Genomic DNA, 16,209 nt, shown 5'->3' with positions numbered 1-16,209 from the left:
TTTACAAAGTTAAATATCATACATGTATTTTTGCTAATTTTTGAGCTTATAATGCAGCAATATTATTTGTTTTAAGATCCAGATTCAAAATTTAGAGACTAGAGGACAATGTGATCCTGGCCCGTGATGAGTCCATGACTGGCCAGGACTGCTTATTTCTGTTATGAAGTGTTTTTACCATTATTACAGTTTGCTTAACACAAGCTTTTGAAAAAATAAGTTTAATATTAGAAGTTTATAGAAGTTTAATAACAGTTTTAAAGGCATTCCATGTTCCAACTGTTTCATTTTTTTTAAATTATGAAATTATTTAGCTATCTTTATTAAGTAAAATTTTACATTTTTGACTTCATTACATGGTTATTATTAGTGTTGCTGCCAGTAATCTGACATTTTTAAAATAAGTTATTTTAAATAATATAATATTTCTGTTATATAATTGTCTTTAACATTCCATAAATGAACGGTTACTAGTTTTTTAGACTTATGAAGACCGCAAACACACTGTAGGCCTACTAAATTAATTAAGCAGACATGGGCATGCAAATTTAACCATGAGTGTAAAGTTTATTTTGTAAAAATGTGACTATTTATAGTGTCCCACATTTGTGCATGAGCTGTCCCACATTAGAAAATTATTTGGCACAAGGAGCACTAATATATGTGCCATTTCCCCTTTAATTACATTATCTGAAAAATGTCTTCTGATTTAGATAGAGAACATCTTGTGGATTCCATAATGATATAACATTTTGATATATTGTTTTGGCTTCATATAGAAATATGATGCACAAGTCAGAATTTCAAAAAGTGTCCCACATTACCCTAATCCACCCTATATATATATATATATATGGTGGATTATTGTAGTTTCCTTCTAGGCATACTAGAAACTCCCATGCAGGTGTTGAGGCAAGTTGGAGCTAAACTCTGCAGGACACCGGCCCTCCAGGACCGAGTTTGGACAGCCTTGGCCTACAACAATGGAGAAGTCAATATTACTGGTTACTGCTTTTTTATATTTAGTAAAATTCTTAAAAATGAGAGTAATACGGCGTCACGCAAAGGAGGAGTTTGGAAAAATGAATCGATGAGCGAATCGTTTGGGAGTCGTTGAGCAAATAAGGTAAAAATAAATGCATATTATAAGAAAATGAAAGTTTTTTTGGCCTTGCATGCATGTCAACCTGTTACTGGGGACTCCAAAACCAAAATATGAACCTTTCATAACCCATAATAGGGGCACTTTAATTTATTAGAAGTTATTAAAACATATTAGAATAATTAATTTGAACAGTTTTAATACATGAAAATATTTAGTATGTTAAAAACTATTACAAAGTATATGTATTAAAAATAATTAATTTAAACATTTAATTAATTTAAACAATTTTTAATACATGAAAATATCAATATTTCCAATTTAAAAATGTTCAGTATTAAAAACTATTACAAGCATGTATATTTATTAAACATAATTAATTTAAATATTTTTAAAGAGATTTAATCAGTAAATATATTACCATTGTTTGAACGTTTATTAAATGTTAAATTTATTAAAAACTTAAAATGTAAAAAATCATGTATATTAAAATATTAGTTTGAACAGTTACAAACATGCATATGTATATATGTATATTTTTTTATAAAATGAACTTTTTTATTTAAATGAATAAAAAAATTATAATAATATTTAATCAAATATATGTATTGAAACAGTTTTATATTCAATAAACAAAATTGTTATTTTATTTTTTAACAATTTATTAAAAACTCAAATTATTAAGAATATCATATGCATTAAAATAATTAATTTAAATATGTTTATCTTATGAAAATATATAAATATTTGTTTGAAAAATATCCAATTTATAAAAACTATTATAAACACATTTTTAATTAATTGTTCGTTTAAAAATGATTAAATATGTACATTAATTATAATTATGGTTAACTATATATTATTAAATGATTGATTGATAGACAGACAGACAGACAGACAGACAGATGTTTGCAGCCTGTTGTGTATGTGAGGTTTACAGTGAATGTGTGTTTGTATAAATATACTGTGGCATGCAGAAACATGTTTTGCACACATGCCTCATGTTTGTTTGTGTTGGTGGGATTGTGTGCACATCAATCTCTCCTCAGGAGTGGAAGCGTACCTGCAGCTTTGAGGTGCGTATGAGAGAGCGGGAAGCTTTGTGTCCACAAGCAGAGGACCAGATGGTCTATTGAGAGCGAGAATAATGAGGCACGCTGGATCAGCAGCAGCAGGGTGGGGCGGCTCTCAATGGGCCGAAGTGTGGGAAGCAGACACAGACCAGAGCTCTCACACATTCCTCACTGGAGCGACCTGCAGCTGGACACACTGCCACAACACCACACACACAGAGAGAGAGAGCCTTTATTCCTCTGAAGGATGAGAAGCACTATGGTGGAATGCAGCCTAGTCATTAAACTATCAGTATCATCTGTCAGAATGAGTCACTGTTTGGAAACAAGAGTCTTAAAGAAGGAAGAAAGAAACTTAAGAAAAGAGAGCAGGTCTCCCTCCAAAAAACATCTGGCATTGGGTAGCAGATCTGAGTATAGAGAAAATATTAATTGGTTTATTAGAAGCAGTACGGAATATGTGAAATAACGAAGTTAAAATAAAGTTATATTCAAGCGTAACGTTAAGGATAATATGCAATAACTCAGCAGTACCTGTGGTATGTGATTTATTTCAGCAATATTTATAAAAATAGAACAATCATTTTCAATAAGATTTTGTTTTTTTACATTTAATTTATTTTCAAAATCTTTCTGTTTTATCATTGTATTATATTACAGTAATTATATTTGTTGAAAATTTGTCTTTTACTTTACAATAAATATAAAGAGCAATCATTTTCCAAAAGACAAGGATTTTTACATTTTATTTTGTCATATTTGTATTCAGTTCTATCATTGTATTTTATTAATTTATCTTTTTTTTACAGTAATTATTATGAAAATGTCATTTTTATTATGTATTTATTTTATTAATATATTATCTTTCATGCATTCATTTTCATAAAAGCAAGAATTTTTACATTTTATTTAATTTCACTTTTTTAAATTAAATGTTATTATTGTTTTTTTATTGACGTACAGTATAATACGTATAATATTGTGTCATTTGTAAAAAAAAATATTTCAAAAAGCAAGGAATTATTTGAATATTTTTTATACAATTGTATATAGTAGTAAGACACAAATTATTCTGATTTGAAGCTATATAAATATAGCTGTGTCTTATGAGAGTTTTCCAAATTGAAAGGGTCAATGTCAGGGTTGTGCCTCTGCTGCAGATGTTGCAGCACATGCTCGTGAGCTGATGGAGACGTGTGCGGGGGGGTGGAGTAGATTTGAGGCAGAGGAGCAGGTGATGTGAGCGAGCGGTGAGAACACACACGCGTCTGATCTGAGCAGCAGGTTCAAAGGCTGTTTGTGGAGGGACAGAGGAGGGGCTCGATCTATTGACTCAAGAACGTGTGAGCAGGATCCAGCCTGGGTTTCCCACACTATCTGTCCATTTATTACCCAAAACTCTCTCAGAGCGGGAGGGGGGCCCAGAACAATAGAAGTGTGCCATCCTTGAGGGTACGGGATAATTGCGCTTAATTGACATTCACAGTGAATGCATTCCGGTCAGTGCATGTGAAGAGTGAAGAAACACTTTTGAAGTTTAATTAGAGCCATCACAAATAATATGGGAAATATATAAAATATATATTTTTAATGTACTCTAAATTATTTATATTTATAAAAATTAATGTATAAATTCCTACACTGAAAAAAACGCAGTATTTACAATTTTTACTCAAATGTCTATTATATTGCATAAATAATTGCAAATAAACCTTAAGTACAGAATGAATTAAATAAGAAATCAAGTAAAAAAAGCTCAAATAGAATTTTCTTGTAAAACATCCCCCAATAATCTTTTTATTTTTAAGTTTTATTTACAACTTTATTTTTTTTAAGGATTAAAAAAAAAAAAAAAACTTCCAGCCACCTGTTGTACAGGATCTATGAATTTTTATATATTTTTTTTATTGTATTTTGTACTGTATTATATTTATTATTTATTTTACGTTACAATAATTATAAATAGAGCCATTATAAATTTTACAGTTCACATTCACAATAAATCCTTTTCCCTTTTTTTATTATAAAATTGTGCATATGTAAACAAATATGCATGTATATAATATTAAAATACAATTAAATATTTTATCCTTATATATATATATATATATTTGCTAATTTTACTATTACATCTAATTTACCCATTAGCATTTCTGCAAAAACTTTTTTTTTTTTCTTCCATCCAGCTATTGTTCAAGATCTGTGTCTCTGACTGATAAGGTGTGCGACATCTAATCTATATATCCTTTTTATCCCTTGGGAAATCATATGTCTACAGTCTTCATCTGCAGAAGCCTTATCAGAGAGTGCTGATGTTCCCAGGTAATAAAAGTACCGCAACCTGCCTGTGTTACGTTGGGTGTGTGGACGACCATTCTCTCCGTGCAAGCCCTGAGGCCAGTTAACCATGAAATAATTGATGCCTCTTCTATTGTAGAGGACTGGCCTCTGAGTGTGGGAAAGCTAATCCTGACTGGGACTCATGGCTTTGTAATGCTAATGAGCTCCTATAAATAGAGGAGCACGACCCTCATTCCCAACACAACAGACTCGCTCTCCTCAGAGAAACTTCTCTCCATCTGAAAGAATGGCTCCAGCCTACATGACTGACTACTCTAAACTTTCCAACAAGGAAAAGCATAAAGTAAGTATTTTTGACACTTGAAATGCAGTTGTTTCTCAACATCTCTCTTTTGTTCTGCTATGAATTTTGAAGCAAACATCTAACCGAATGTCTCCTTCCTCAACAGTTGAGAAAACCAGTGGTGGAAAAGATGCGCCGAGATCGCATCAACAACTGCATCGAGCAGCTCAAATCCATGCTGGAGAAGGAATTCCACCAGCAGGATCCAAACACCAAGCTGGAGAAAGCCGACATCCTGGAGATGACGGTAGTTTTTCTGAAACAGCAGCTGCAGCCCAAGACCTCAGCTCCACAGAAAGCCCACTTTGACGGCTATTCCCAGTGTTGGAGGGAGACCATGAGCTTCTTATCTGGAAACGCCAAGGTAGACGCTGTATGTCAGCATCTGAACCGCTGCCAAGAAGCCCAGATAACATCTAAAGACCTCACTCACGTGTCTCCAGCTTCCTATCAGCCCACCAAGGTGAAGCAGGAACCATGTGCTCACAGACCTCTCTGGAGACCCTGGTAGACGATGAAAGACTTCCACAGAAAAACTAGATGGTGGTTTTACCATCTCTTATGTTGTAGGAGATACACATTTCCATTTCTATGTTCATTTCAACTGCTTCATATTGAAGTTTCAATTGTTTTATTATTGATAAGATTTGTAACACATTTGCCTTGTTTTGGTCTAAAGGCTTTTTCCCCAATTCTAATGTTGTTTGGCTTGCAAACAGTGATATTGCTCAGAATCTGAGCTCTTTGTAAGGTCCTGATGGACGTTCATTTGATATAGCCTTTTGTAAAGGCTAAAGAAAAACAATATTTGTTCTTATGATGGCATTCTGGTGCGCTGAAACATTGTGGACACTGTGTGTCTGACATTGCATTTAATAAAAGCAATTAATTATTAAAAAATCATTTGAAATCATTCTTTCATTTATGTATACTCTATATAATTTACTTAATAAATAGCAATGGAGTCACCACATAAACACTGACTGAACGCTAAAAACATAGCATACAGTTCTGTTCAGTACAAAGCAAATGGTATGCAAATATTTGGATATAGTTGCACACAGCTGAATAAATGATGAATAGTTAGTATCACTTATATGTTCAGTTAAGTTTGCAAATTCCTGAACATGTTTTAGTAACGTTTAAAATAGTTAATATGCAAATCATTGCATATCATGGGTTATTTTAAGTTGTTACTTGAAATAAATATTAACTAAAAATATAAAAATGTTTTTGAAATTTAATTTTAGCTACTTTCCAAAGCAACATTGAAATTAACTTGATGTACTAAAAAAACTGAACCTAAAACTAAAATATAATTAATAAAAACAATATAGATATAAAAACAACAAAAACACAAAATTAATATAACTAAAATCAAAATGAAAATGCAAAACACAAAAATAATTATAATTTTAATTCTCAATGATATTAAAATAACACAGCCATTATTATTTATTCTGAGTTTAATTTATATTAAATATTAAATAACTCCATTTTCATGTTGAAAGTCTAATTTGGTAACAGTTTTTGGAGTTCAACACAATTTATTTTAAGTTTTAAGTATTTAAAGTGCTTTCCGTTTAAAAAAAAGAGTAAAACTTTTATTTATGCAAGAATGCTACATTTTTATTCAACATATTGTTTTAGATTATAATATAACATTTGTGTTATATTAATATAGAAAGACATGAATCTACATAGATAACATTTTTGTCATTCAAAAAAAATTATAATAATAATTCTATGTTAGCCCACCAGGGTTTTATTTCTGCTAACATTATTGAATCACTCATAATGAAACGTAATGCTGGAGTTGGGACTGATGACACACAAGCATGTTCTACAATGCTTTGTCTGCATGGGTCTGAAGCGTCTGATGCTTTCCCACACTCATGGGCCAATCACAATGCTGTTTATAACACTTGATAACATCAGCAGCTTGGCCCTGGAAAGGGCGAGAGGAGGAGGAGGGGGATCCTGAAAGGGGATCTAACAGCCACTTTTTGTGTCTATACATGAATGTGTGTGTGTTCACTAGAGGTGTGCCGTCTCCACTGCCTCACACCCAGAAACCAAAAGGCTTCCCGCTCCTGTAAATACAGCAGAGGCACATGGCCATCCTGACGTCTACTGTTTTTGCCCTAAAGTCCCATAAAATGCGTTTCACATTCAGTGCATGCGGTGTGAAAAGTGTGTCAGCACTTGAAATACTTTTACCCAACCTCAAATCTCAGTAAATGGATTAGGTGAAATATATATATATATATTATTTTTGGTCAGATAGAAGTATAACTGCATGTAAATGTAAAAATGATCAAATGACATAAAAGGAAATTACATCAGTTACAAAAGTTCATAACAATAGTAATTTAACTGTATAAACAGTATATATAAAATTAATTGTAAAAATGATTTTTCAACATTGTAAATGAAAAGATTATTGGACTACTTTTTGTAAGAAAATACTATTTCAGTCTTTCTGCTTCAAAAATTCATGTTTAATTCTTTTTACATTTACATTTAGTCATTTGGCAGACGCTTTTATCCAAATTTTATCAAATTTTTATTTGTAAATTGTGAAATCTACTAGCAGTTTCTGAGTGAAAATTGTTTCTATTGCTTTTAATTTTACACATAAAAGATTTTATTTAAATTAAGTATTTTAAACTGAATATTAATTCATGCATAGCTCATGGCCATTTTATTTTATTTATTTATTTTTGTATTTTTAATAATTCTTATTCTTGGTTTTGATTATACTGTATCTTCTTGTTTTTAATTTTTGTCTTGTTTTTAGTATATGTTAGTTGTTCTGAAGCCACAGTTCCACATTGTGGAAAACAGTTTCTAAAGTACAAAGAACTTTAACAATTCACATGACCCGTAACAATACGCCACTTCAGGTTTGCAACAAGTAGACTCAAACAACAAGTGGATAGCTGTTTCCCAGGGGGCTGAGATTTGAATTGGGGCAATAGAAGGGACGGGTCAGGATTCACACCACCATACGTAATGGATGATTTAGCACGGCACACTTCCGTCATGTCGGATCTGAAACAGGAGCCAGAGTCACGAGGTGTGGGAAATCCTGGGAGAAGCCGGCCCCACACATGATGGGCGACGCACCCCCGCCCCGTCAGCCACACCAGCTGTCTGATGAAACCAGAGCTGACAGCACACACCACCTATTATCAAGGGTTTCAAAGTACAAACACGAACATTAAGCCCCTGCGCTCTTTCTCACACACTCAACTCTACGGCCATGCTCAAACTCAAGCCTAGTTTAATACATGCCATTTATCACATGACTTTAAAAAAATGTTTAAGAGGCATGTAGATATTAAAACTGAGGACACATGGGACAAATATAGATATTTCTAAAGTTATAGCAGCTGGCATGCTCATTTAATAGGCCAACATGTAGTGTTAGGGATAATACATTTTTTATTATTTCCAAAAAAAACAAAAACATGACAGATTGATCCACACCCCAGCTCTGAAAAGTTTAATTTGTGATGGCTGACTGGATATAAATTAAAATGTTATGCAAAAAGGCTTTTTGCACACTGATAAAATGTATACACTCTCAGAGGTACAAAAGTTGCCACTGGCAGAACCTTTTCAAAAGGTTCACTTCTGTACGTTTTTACCCCTAAAGGGTGCATATTAGTACCTTGAAGATACATATTAATGCCTAAAATGCACATATTGGTTCCTAAAAGGTACATATTAATACCTTTTGAAAGGTGACAGTGCCCCATTCAGATAAAAGCATCTGCTAAATGCATAAACGTAAATATTCACACAAGGACTTTTTCTAGGCATTTGGGGATTTTCTTTGACCATTAAGTGTAAATGGACTCCCATTAGCTGAAATTGAGACCACTAGACAATTTGACAAGTGTGGTAGTGTTTTTTTGAAAACATTGTTTAAATTTCAAAGGTCCATTGATCACATGCAGTGCAAAGCATTTGTTTTGATTAATGAGGAAAGCAGAACTGATTATATTCAAAAAGTGTTTATTTGTATGTGCACAATTAACATACAGTATGTCACTATATATTAGATTTTTTTTTTTTAGAAAATTCACATTAGAAAAAAAAATAGAAAATTCACATCCTTCATAAGAAGAAACTATAACATTTGAATATCAAACAATGCAAATAATGACTTTGTCTTTGACTCCACAGGAGTTAAACATATGTTCATTGACACTTCATTGAGAAGTTTCTGTCCATCCATGAGGAAAACTATAGAGGTGTTACAATAAACCTCTGATTATAATATAATCATACATGTAGAAAATTTGACTTTCACATAGTGAAACCCATTTCCATAAAAATACATTCTTTCAAAAGAAATTAACATAGAAAAGGAAGCATCTCCTACAACATAAGAGATGGTAAAACCACCATCTAGTTTTTCTGTGGAAGTCTTTCATCGTCTACCAGGGTCTCCAGAGAGGTCTGTGAGCACATGGTTCCTGCTTCACCTTGGTGGGCTGATAGGAAGCTGGAGACACGTGAGTGAGGTCTTTAGATGTTATCTGGGCTTCTTGGCAGCGGTTCAGATGCTGACATACAGCGTCCACCTTGGTGTTTCCAGATAAGAAGCTCATGGTCTCCCTCCAACACTGGGAATAGCCGTCAAAGTGGGCTTTCTGTGGAGCTGAGGTCTTGGGCTGCAGCTGCTGTTTCAGAAAAACCACCGTCATCTCCAGGATGTCGGCTTTCTCCAGCTTGGTGTTTGGATCCTGCTGGTGGAATTCCTTCTCCAGCATGGATTTGAGCTGCTCGATGCAGTTGTTGATGCGATCTCGGCGCATCTTTTCCACCACTGGTTTTCTCAACTGTTGAGGAAGGAGACATTCGGTTAGATGTTTGCTTCAAAATTCATAGCAGAACAAAAGAGAGATGTTGAGAAACAACTGCATTTCAAGTGTCAAAAATACTTACTTTATGCTTTTCCTTGTTGGAAAGTTTAGAGTAGTCAGTCATGTAGGCTGGAGCCATTCTTTCAGATGGAGAGAAGTTTCTCTGAGGAGAGCGAGTCTGTTGTGTTGGGAATGAGGGTCGTGCTCCTCTATTTATAGGAGCTCATTAGCATTACAAAGCCATGAGTCCCAGTCAGGATTAGCTTTCCCACACTCAGAGGACAGTGGGTGAGGCGTCCTCCACAAATCAAATCAAACACTGGCAGTACAAATCCCACAGGACTTGCATTTACCTTATCTAGTTCCAATTAATCAATAGGTCAATCAGTCTTTCAATAATCAAACTAGGTGTTTAATGTTGCAATATGTGATTAAACGACAGATTTGCGTGCTTTGTTGTTTTTTATCTAAACGTGATGCAAACATTATCTTGACTGACACAATCCAGTACTGGGAATGAAATATTCTCCTTTCACCAGGTCAGCTTCTAGCCATAATCATGGCGAAAGCTATGGTTTTTCAAAAAACCAGGTCATTCAAAAAATAAGATGTTTAAGTTTCATTTTTTTTCTAAAAACCTTAAGACTAAATATGAATCTATACTTTGTTAAAAACCTTTTCAAAAGCTTAAAAATATATTAATAATTTTTTTTTTGTAAATATTCAAATATTTCATTTTTAGTGAAACTAATAAAAAAGAAAAAGATTATTATAAGATATTTCAGGAGTTATTATACTATTCCCCAAATCAGTGTAGATTATTTTAAAATATTAATAAACAAACAAACAACAACAACAATAAATAAAGTCTGTTGCTAATAAATGTTTTTATGTGGCAGTTAATCAGATTATTTCAATGACTTCTATCAGGAAAACCACATTCTCTTTAAATCTAATTGAAATGTGGCATCTGAATTAAATATTTCAACTTAAACTTTTTCCAGATAATCTGATAAAAAAGAAATGTAAACATTAACCCCCGGTTTCACAGACAAGGCTTAAACCTAGTCCAGACTAAAATGTAAGTCTGAGCCATTTCAACTTAAATAAATGTGCTCTGATTGATCTTACAATATATCAGTGCCTTTGTTTTGTCTCAAGATGTTTTTTTCTAAGCATGTTTATAAAAATTACTTAAATGTCCTAATTGAACTATGTCCTAATCCTCTAAACCCTGTCTGTGAAACCGGGCCTAAATGAACTCAAGCATGAGATTACATTGTTAAAATCAAATCCAAATTTCACTTTGAAATATCAGCATTCTTCTTCCTCTATAACACAGATCAGTGCAATAAACTGGAACCTGAGGCTGGGAAAGTCCGTTTTCACGTGGAGCAATAACACCTCGGGATCAAAGACTCTGTCTGAAGCGTGTCTGAGTCGTTTTAGTGCCTCACATCGAGTTGTTGGTCTTGTCAGCACTAAAGGACTTCTAATCGGGTGTGAGGCACACTTTTAGTGGCCCGTGACAGTGTTTTCCCAGCGGGAGAGGAAGGAAGCTCGTAAACCCGCCGTCTCCACTTTAAAGCCCGCGGCTCGCGCTCGTCTCTGATTGGCTGGCAGCCTGAAATAACTCTTACCAGCTATAAATACAGCAAACCGCTGGACTTCATCCGTATGTGACGAGGAGAGGATTTTACACACTTTTTCATTAAATCATCACAAAATGGCACCGCTCAGTCAATACCAAGGTTGTGAGAGCATATGGTGTCCTGAGAACCACAAGGTAAGTGTAATATGACCTCTATTTTACCTCAAAACACTGTTAAACTTACCGTTTTTCTCTTGTTTCTACGCAGTTTCGAAAGGTTCTTGTGGAAAAAACTGCAGTTTGTTAAACTTGATATTCTGGAGATGACCGTTGATTTTTTTTTTTTAAATAACGCGCCAATTCCAGCTACGCGCGCGGATTCTCGCAGCCACGTGTCTCTGCACTCACACCTGACGCCTGACGAGAGAGAGGCGATCAAATGATTCTACATCAGATGCACTTAATGGCCTCCTCTGGATTGGTGCACAGATCATGCCATTACTATGGAGAACAATGAATTTAGCTTGACATAATGTTTGTTTAGGCGTATTCACTTTGTTGCTTTTTAATGTAATATTTGCATGTTGCTTTCTATTGAATCTAGTTAGAGAATTGTCTACAGTGTAGTATGGCAAGCATAACTTGACGAGAAAATTCATGTCATTTGAGTTTTAGTCTCAAATCTTACCATGCCTTTTGTAAAGGTGTTTTTGTTATTTAATCCAACTTGTTTTAACATGTATGACTTATTAAATATTTATTATGTTAAACATTTTCTGCTGGTTTCAATACCAGTGAAAGACAAAAGGTGATTGAAGAGCAATTTAATTTATTAGATCTCTAATGAGAAAACAGATGTTTTGCACATTACACATGCAATGTTAAATACATGTAGGCGATATTGATACAATAGCTACATTGAAAACAGTTTTCATTACAATACATGCCTTTATGAAAGGAATGGGTAACAGACTTGTTCCAAAAAGGAACTTGTTTAAAACTTTAAGATTTGTCCAAACTTGCTCAAACAATGAGAAATAACAATTTACTCAAAGGCTCATTATGAGGTTAAAATTATATCTAGCTTCGATGTGAAGCACAAATTGAGATTACTTAAAATAAGTAGGTAACCCATCAAAATAGATGGGAAATTTAATTCTTTCTATAAACAGAAATGTTTTTTAAAGACATGTTGAATCACATGAAGTTGGAAGCACTCAAACAGCTGAATACGTGCCTTGCACATTATACATTCATGCACATTACATCTGATGTAAAATAAAGTGAAGTCTTGACTTGTATAATAACATACATTCCAAACTGGAATTTAATAAATACTTTTCCTCAAAAAGGAAAGCTTAAAAATGATAGTCCGCTGAGTCTAGTGCAGATGTTCAGACCGAGTCTTTAAGGCTCTACCAAGGCCTCCAGATGGAGCTCTTGTTGACATTCTTCTCTTTGCTGAAGGGGTTCTGGTCTGGCAGGACACTTTCTCTGGCTCTCTGTCTTCATCTCATCTTTGGACAGAGAGTGCACAATCTCATGGACACACCTGGAGAAGGCTTGATTGACAGCATGTGAACTGGAACTGTGGTGTTGCAGGAGGTTGAGCGTCATCTCCAGGATATCTGCTTTCTCCAGCTTGGAATCAGGCTGCTGCTTGAAGAACTCTGGAGCCAGAAGACACTTGAGCTGCTCGATGCTGCTGTCGACACGATCTCTATGCATCTTCTCCACCTTTGGCTTTTTTTAGCTGCATATGAAGACAATAAAGCATCAGGAAAGTGTCCTTCAAATAAGCCAGTGATTAAGAAGAGCAGTGAAAGCTGCTGCAGTAATGCTGCGGTAAGAAGGATGTGAATGTACCTTGTTGTTGAGAGGGAGATGCTCCTTTGAGATGATTGTAGGTGTCATGTCTGGATCTCTGTTCTGTAGATCTCTCTGTTCAGATTGAGTCTGATTTGCACTGGCTGCAGCTCCTCTATTTATACTCCCAAATCTCCATATGAATGTGTGAGGCTTGAGCTTGTTGGAGTTTCTCACAGTTTGGAGCCAATGAAAGATGTGAACAGACAATGAGGGATGTGGGCCGCCACATGCTCAATGATCCTCCATCAGGGGCTGAAAGGAGCAGGTGGAGGGTGAATCTGGGAAAGTGCTGACCTGTAGAGCTCATGTTCACATCAATGTCACTGTCCAAACATGTGCCATACTGAGATTTCTTTTTTTTTTCTAAAAGAACACTGTTCTTCTAGAAAAACAGCAACAACAACACATCAGTGTTATCAACCATAAACGTGCAAAGCAATGACATTTTAAAAATAATTTAAATGCATGTATTGTTTTAGCTGTGAATTTACATATGATTCTTTTACAGTTGAAGTGTTCAAGAATAAAATCAGCACATGCAGCTGCAGATTTGAAACAGTTGAAATGCAACATTATTTTTGGTCAGTGAAACAGGATATTCTGGTGAAGCAGCTGTTCTATGAGATCTGTGGTTGTACCTGTTCTCAGGCTTGTGTTTCACACACACACACACACACACACAGCTGGTTCATGGCATAATGTGGACCCCGATCACACGCCCCAATGCTCCTGGAGCTGGTGGAGCCACAGAGACACACGGCTTCCCACACTTCTGTATTCATCACATTAAATCACTCACACAATAGAAGTGTGTCGGTTCCCACGGGGCTGGACTAACTGTGTTTCTGGAGGGAAGCCTGATGGATGCTATTCAGTTTTTGTTTATTGACTTGCTTACTAAATGTGTTGTGAGCATTTCAGTGATACATTTTATAAATTTCTGTTTATTTTTTTTGTTTTTGTTGTTTGTGTGTGTGTGTGTGTGTGTTTAGATTGTATTCTGTAAAATGTCTGGCAAAGCAACATTTTAACTCTAAATAGTTAAAATTATAGTAAAAAATTACGAATTATTCCTATTGTATTTTTCTTCTTCCGTCAAGTGAATATTGATTTTAAAAAGAGAAATACTTTGTCAAAAAAAAGTACACATAGCCATTAAGTCTATTGCATGTCTGTGACTGAATTACAAGCATACAGAAAATATTTTCCATGAATCTCTTGCTATATATTTGTTTAGGAATGTACTTAAGAATTACTTTAATTGAAACCTATTTAATTATTATTATTATTTTATTTAGATTGCATGTCTCCAGAAACATATATATATTCCCTTTTCCCTATGAAATGCCTTCACAAACTATACCTTTAAACTTTAAAAATACATTTTTAAAAAATAAAACTGTTATGATTATTATTTAACACTGACAACATTGTCAACATGTATTAAAAATTAAAATACTTATATTTGTGTTAAAACATTTTACACCCAACTATAAATTTAGTTTGCAACTAAATTACATGCATACAGTAAATTTTTCCACAAATCCCCATTGCTAATCCGAGTGTGAGAACAGCCAAATCCCGAGTCCTCATGCCCTCAATTATTCTCCCATGGCTGACCCTCCAGATGGCACTAGAGGAAAAGAATCCCACCTCTCCACTAAAGAGCTCAATTAAAAGCCCAAGGACCAATGAAAATTATGACAAGCCTATTGTTCCATTTTTCTCTGCTCTCTGATTGGCTGGCTGCAGATACATTTTAGAATAAAAGTGGGCTAGATTGAGGGTCTTGTGTGGGATTTGGTTTCACCACTGAAGAAGTGCCAAAGAGATCTGTCAGCTTCAGATACTTAAACTCCTGAAACTCAACATCAGCATCAAACATGCCTGCCTACATGGACATCACCCCTCAGGACAACGTTCACTATGCCAGGTGAGAAAGTCATCTAAGTATTTGCAATAGTGTAATTTTACATGCTTCATAAATTTGATTTATATGTACTCACAATGACACTAAAGATGTTCTCTTCTGGACTGCAGGTGCAAACTCTACAGCTTGGAGAGAAAATGTTTCAGTAAAGTGGAGAAACTGAAGTCTTCTTTTGAAGACCACTTCCATCATGGAATTCCCACATCTGACCTTTTGGAGAAGACTGTGTCCTTCTTCAGCTCGAAAAAGGCCTTAATCTTCCTCAGTGGCTACTCCAGGTGTTCTCGTGAAATTCTGCGTCTTTCTCCGTCTCCAGATCAGGATGTGACACCATTGTTTTAAAGTGAACGTCCATCCCAGACTGACCTGCAAAAGAAAAGGGTTAACAAGCCAAGCACTTGATGTGATTGTATGTGTCCGCACATCTACCTCAGAGGAAAATAGCACTTTGCTTGTTCTCTCTGGACTTTTTTCTATAAAAGACTCTGATAATGTCACTGCACATTTTGGAAAGGCTCATAGGTCTTATAAAAGAAGTTGTGCATTGATTGTATAATGTACATTATTGTGGTGACCACCAAGCTGAGGATGCATTTTGTGCATTTAGATATAAAATTCTACTGTATTTTTCTCTTGAAGAGAAATTTACTGAATGTTTTTAAAAACTGTTTGACATGCTCTCTTTTGGAGGACATGCAAAAAAGACCATTATTTTTTTTAAAGATACAGTGTATCATTTGGTTATTTTTGTGATGATTTTTAATCATACGCTCTTGTTTGTTTCTATAAAATAAAATATGTTTTTATTCCATTTATATCTTCCTCTGATTTTGTACCATTTAACTGTAAGCGGTTTAAAAAAAAAAAAAAGTAATATCTGCTTAACCAGCTTAGAAAACCAAATTAAATGTCTAAACAATTTTAGCAGAATCCAAATGTCCTGGTGCATGTGATTTTTAGATTATAGGCTATGTGTCTGAATTAACTGTGAAGGACAAAGGTTGACAATACCACTATTTTACCTGATTACAATTATATTGACAGATAACATGCAGTGAGAGAAATTATTAAAGGCATACATACATTTAAATTATACAAGTGAATTAATATCTGCTTTTTTTAA

At 34.4% G+C, this 16,209-nt stretch overlaps 3 protein-coding genes and 1 pseudogene across 4 annotated transcripts; 2 read left to right on the top strand and 2 right to left on the bottom strand.

Moving 5' to 3' along the window:
- The first annotated feature begins 4,720 nt into the window (after positions 1 to 4,720).
- On the top strand, positions 4,721 to 5,713 carry LOC306854860 (transcription factor HES-5-like). Its single transcript, XM_079393129.1, has 2 exons — positions 4,721 to 4,819; positions 4,926 to 5,713. The coding sequence occupies exons 1-2, from the start codon at positions 4,763 to 4,765 to the stop codon at positions 5,328 to 5,330; spliced, it is 462 nt and encodes a 153-aa protein (XP_079249255.1). The 5' UTR covers positions 4,721 to 4,762; the 3' UTR covers positions 5,331 to 5,713.
- A 3,114-nt stretch (positions 5,714 to 8,827) lies between these two features.
- Positions 8,828 to 9,875, bottom strand: LOC306855291 (transcription factor HES-5-like). Its single transcript, XM_079393868.1, has 2 exons — positions 9,779 to 9,875; positions 8,828 to 9,672 (listed from the first exon to the last, which is right to left on the bottom strand). Exons 1-2 carry the CDS (start codon positions 9,833 to 9,835, stop codon positions 9,268 to 9,270), a joined length of 462 nt encoding a protein of 153 aa, XP_079249994.1. The 5' UTR covers positions 9,836 to 9,875; the 3' UTR covers positions 8,828 to 9,267.
- Positions 9,876 to 12,702: 2,827 nt separating this feature from the next.
- Positions 12,703 to 13,385, bottom strand: LOC306854940 (transcription factor HES-5-like; annotated as a pseudogene). Its single transcript has 2 exons — positions 13,154 to 13,385; positions 12,703 to 13,040 (listed from the first exon to the last, which is right to left on the bottom strand). The product of its transcript is annotated as a transcription factor HES-5-like (transcript).
- Positions 13,386 to 15,039: 1,654 nt separating this feature from the next.
- LOC306854823 (uncharacterized protein) lies at positions 15,040 to 15,428 on the top strand (the record flags this gene model as incomplete). The annotated part of the gene is made up of 2 exons (XM_079393054.1): positions 15,040 to 15,089; positions 15,197 to 15,428. The coding sequence occupies 2 exons, from the start codon at positions 15,040 to 15,042 to the stop codon at positions 15,426 to 15,428; spliced, it is 282 nt and encodes a 93-aa protein (XP_079249180.1).
- Between the last annotated feature and the right edge of the window lie 781 nt (positions 15,429 to 16,209).

This window comes from Barbus barbus, assembly GCF_936440315.1.
Source record: "Barbus barbus genome assembly, chromosome: 35".
NCBI lineage: Eukaryota > Metazoa > Chordata > Actinopteri > Cypriniformes > Cyprinidae > Barbus > Barbus barbus.
This window is presented reverse-complemented; position numbering and strand designations above follow the sequence as displayed.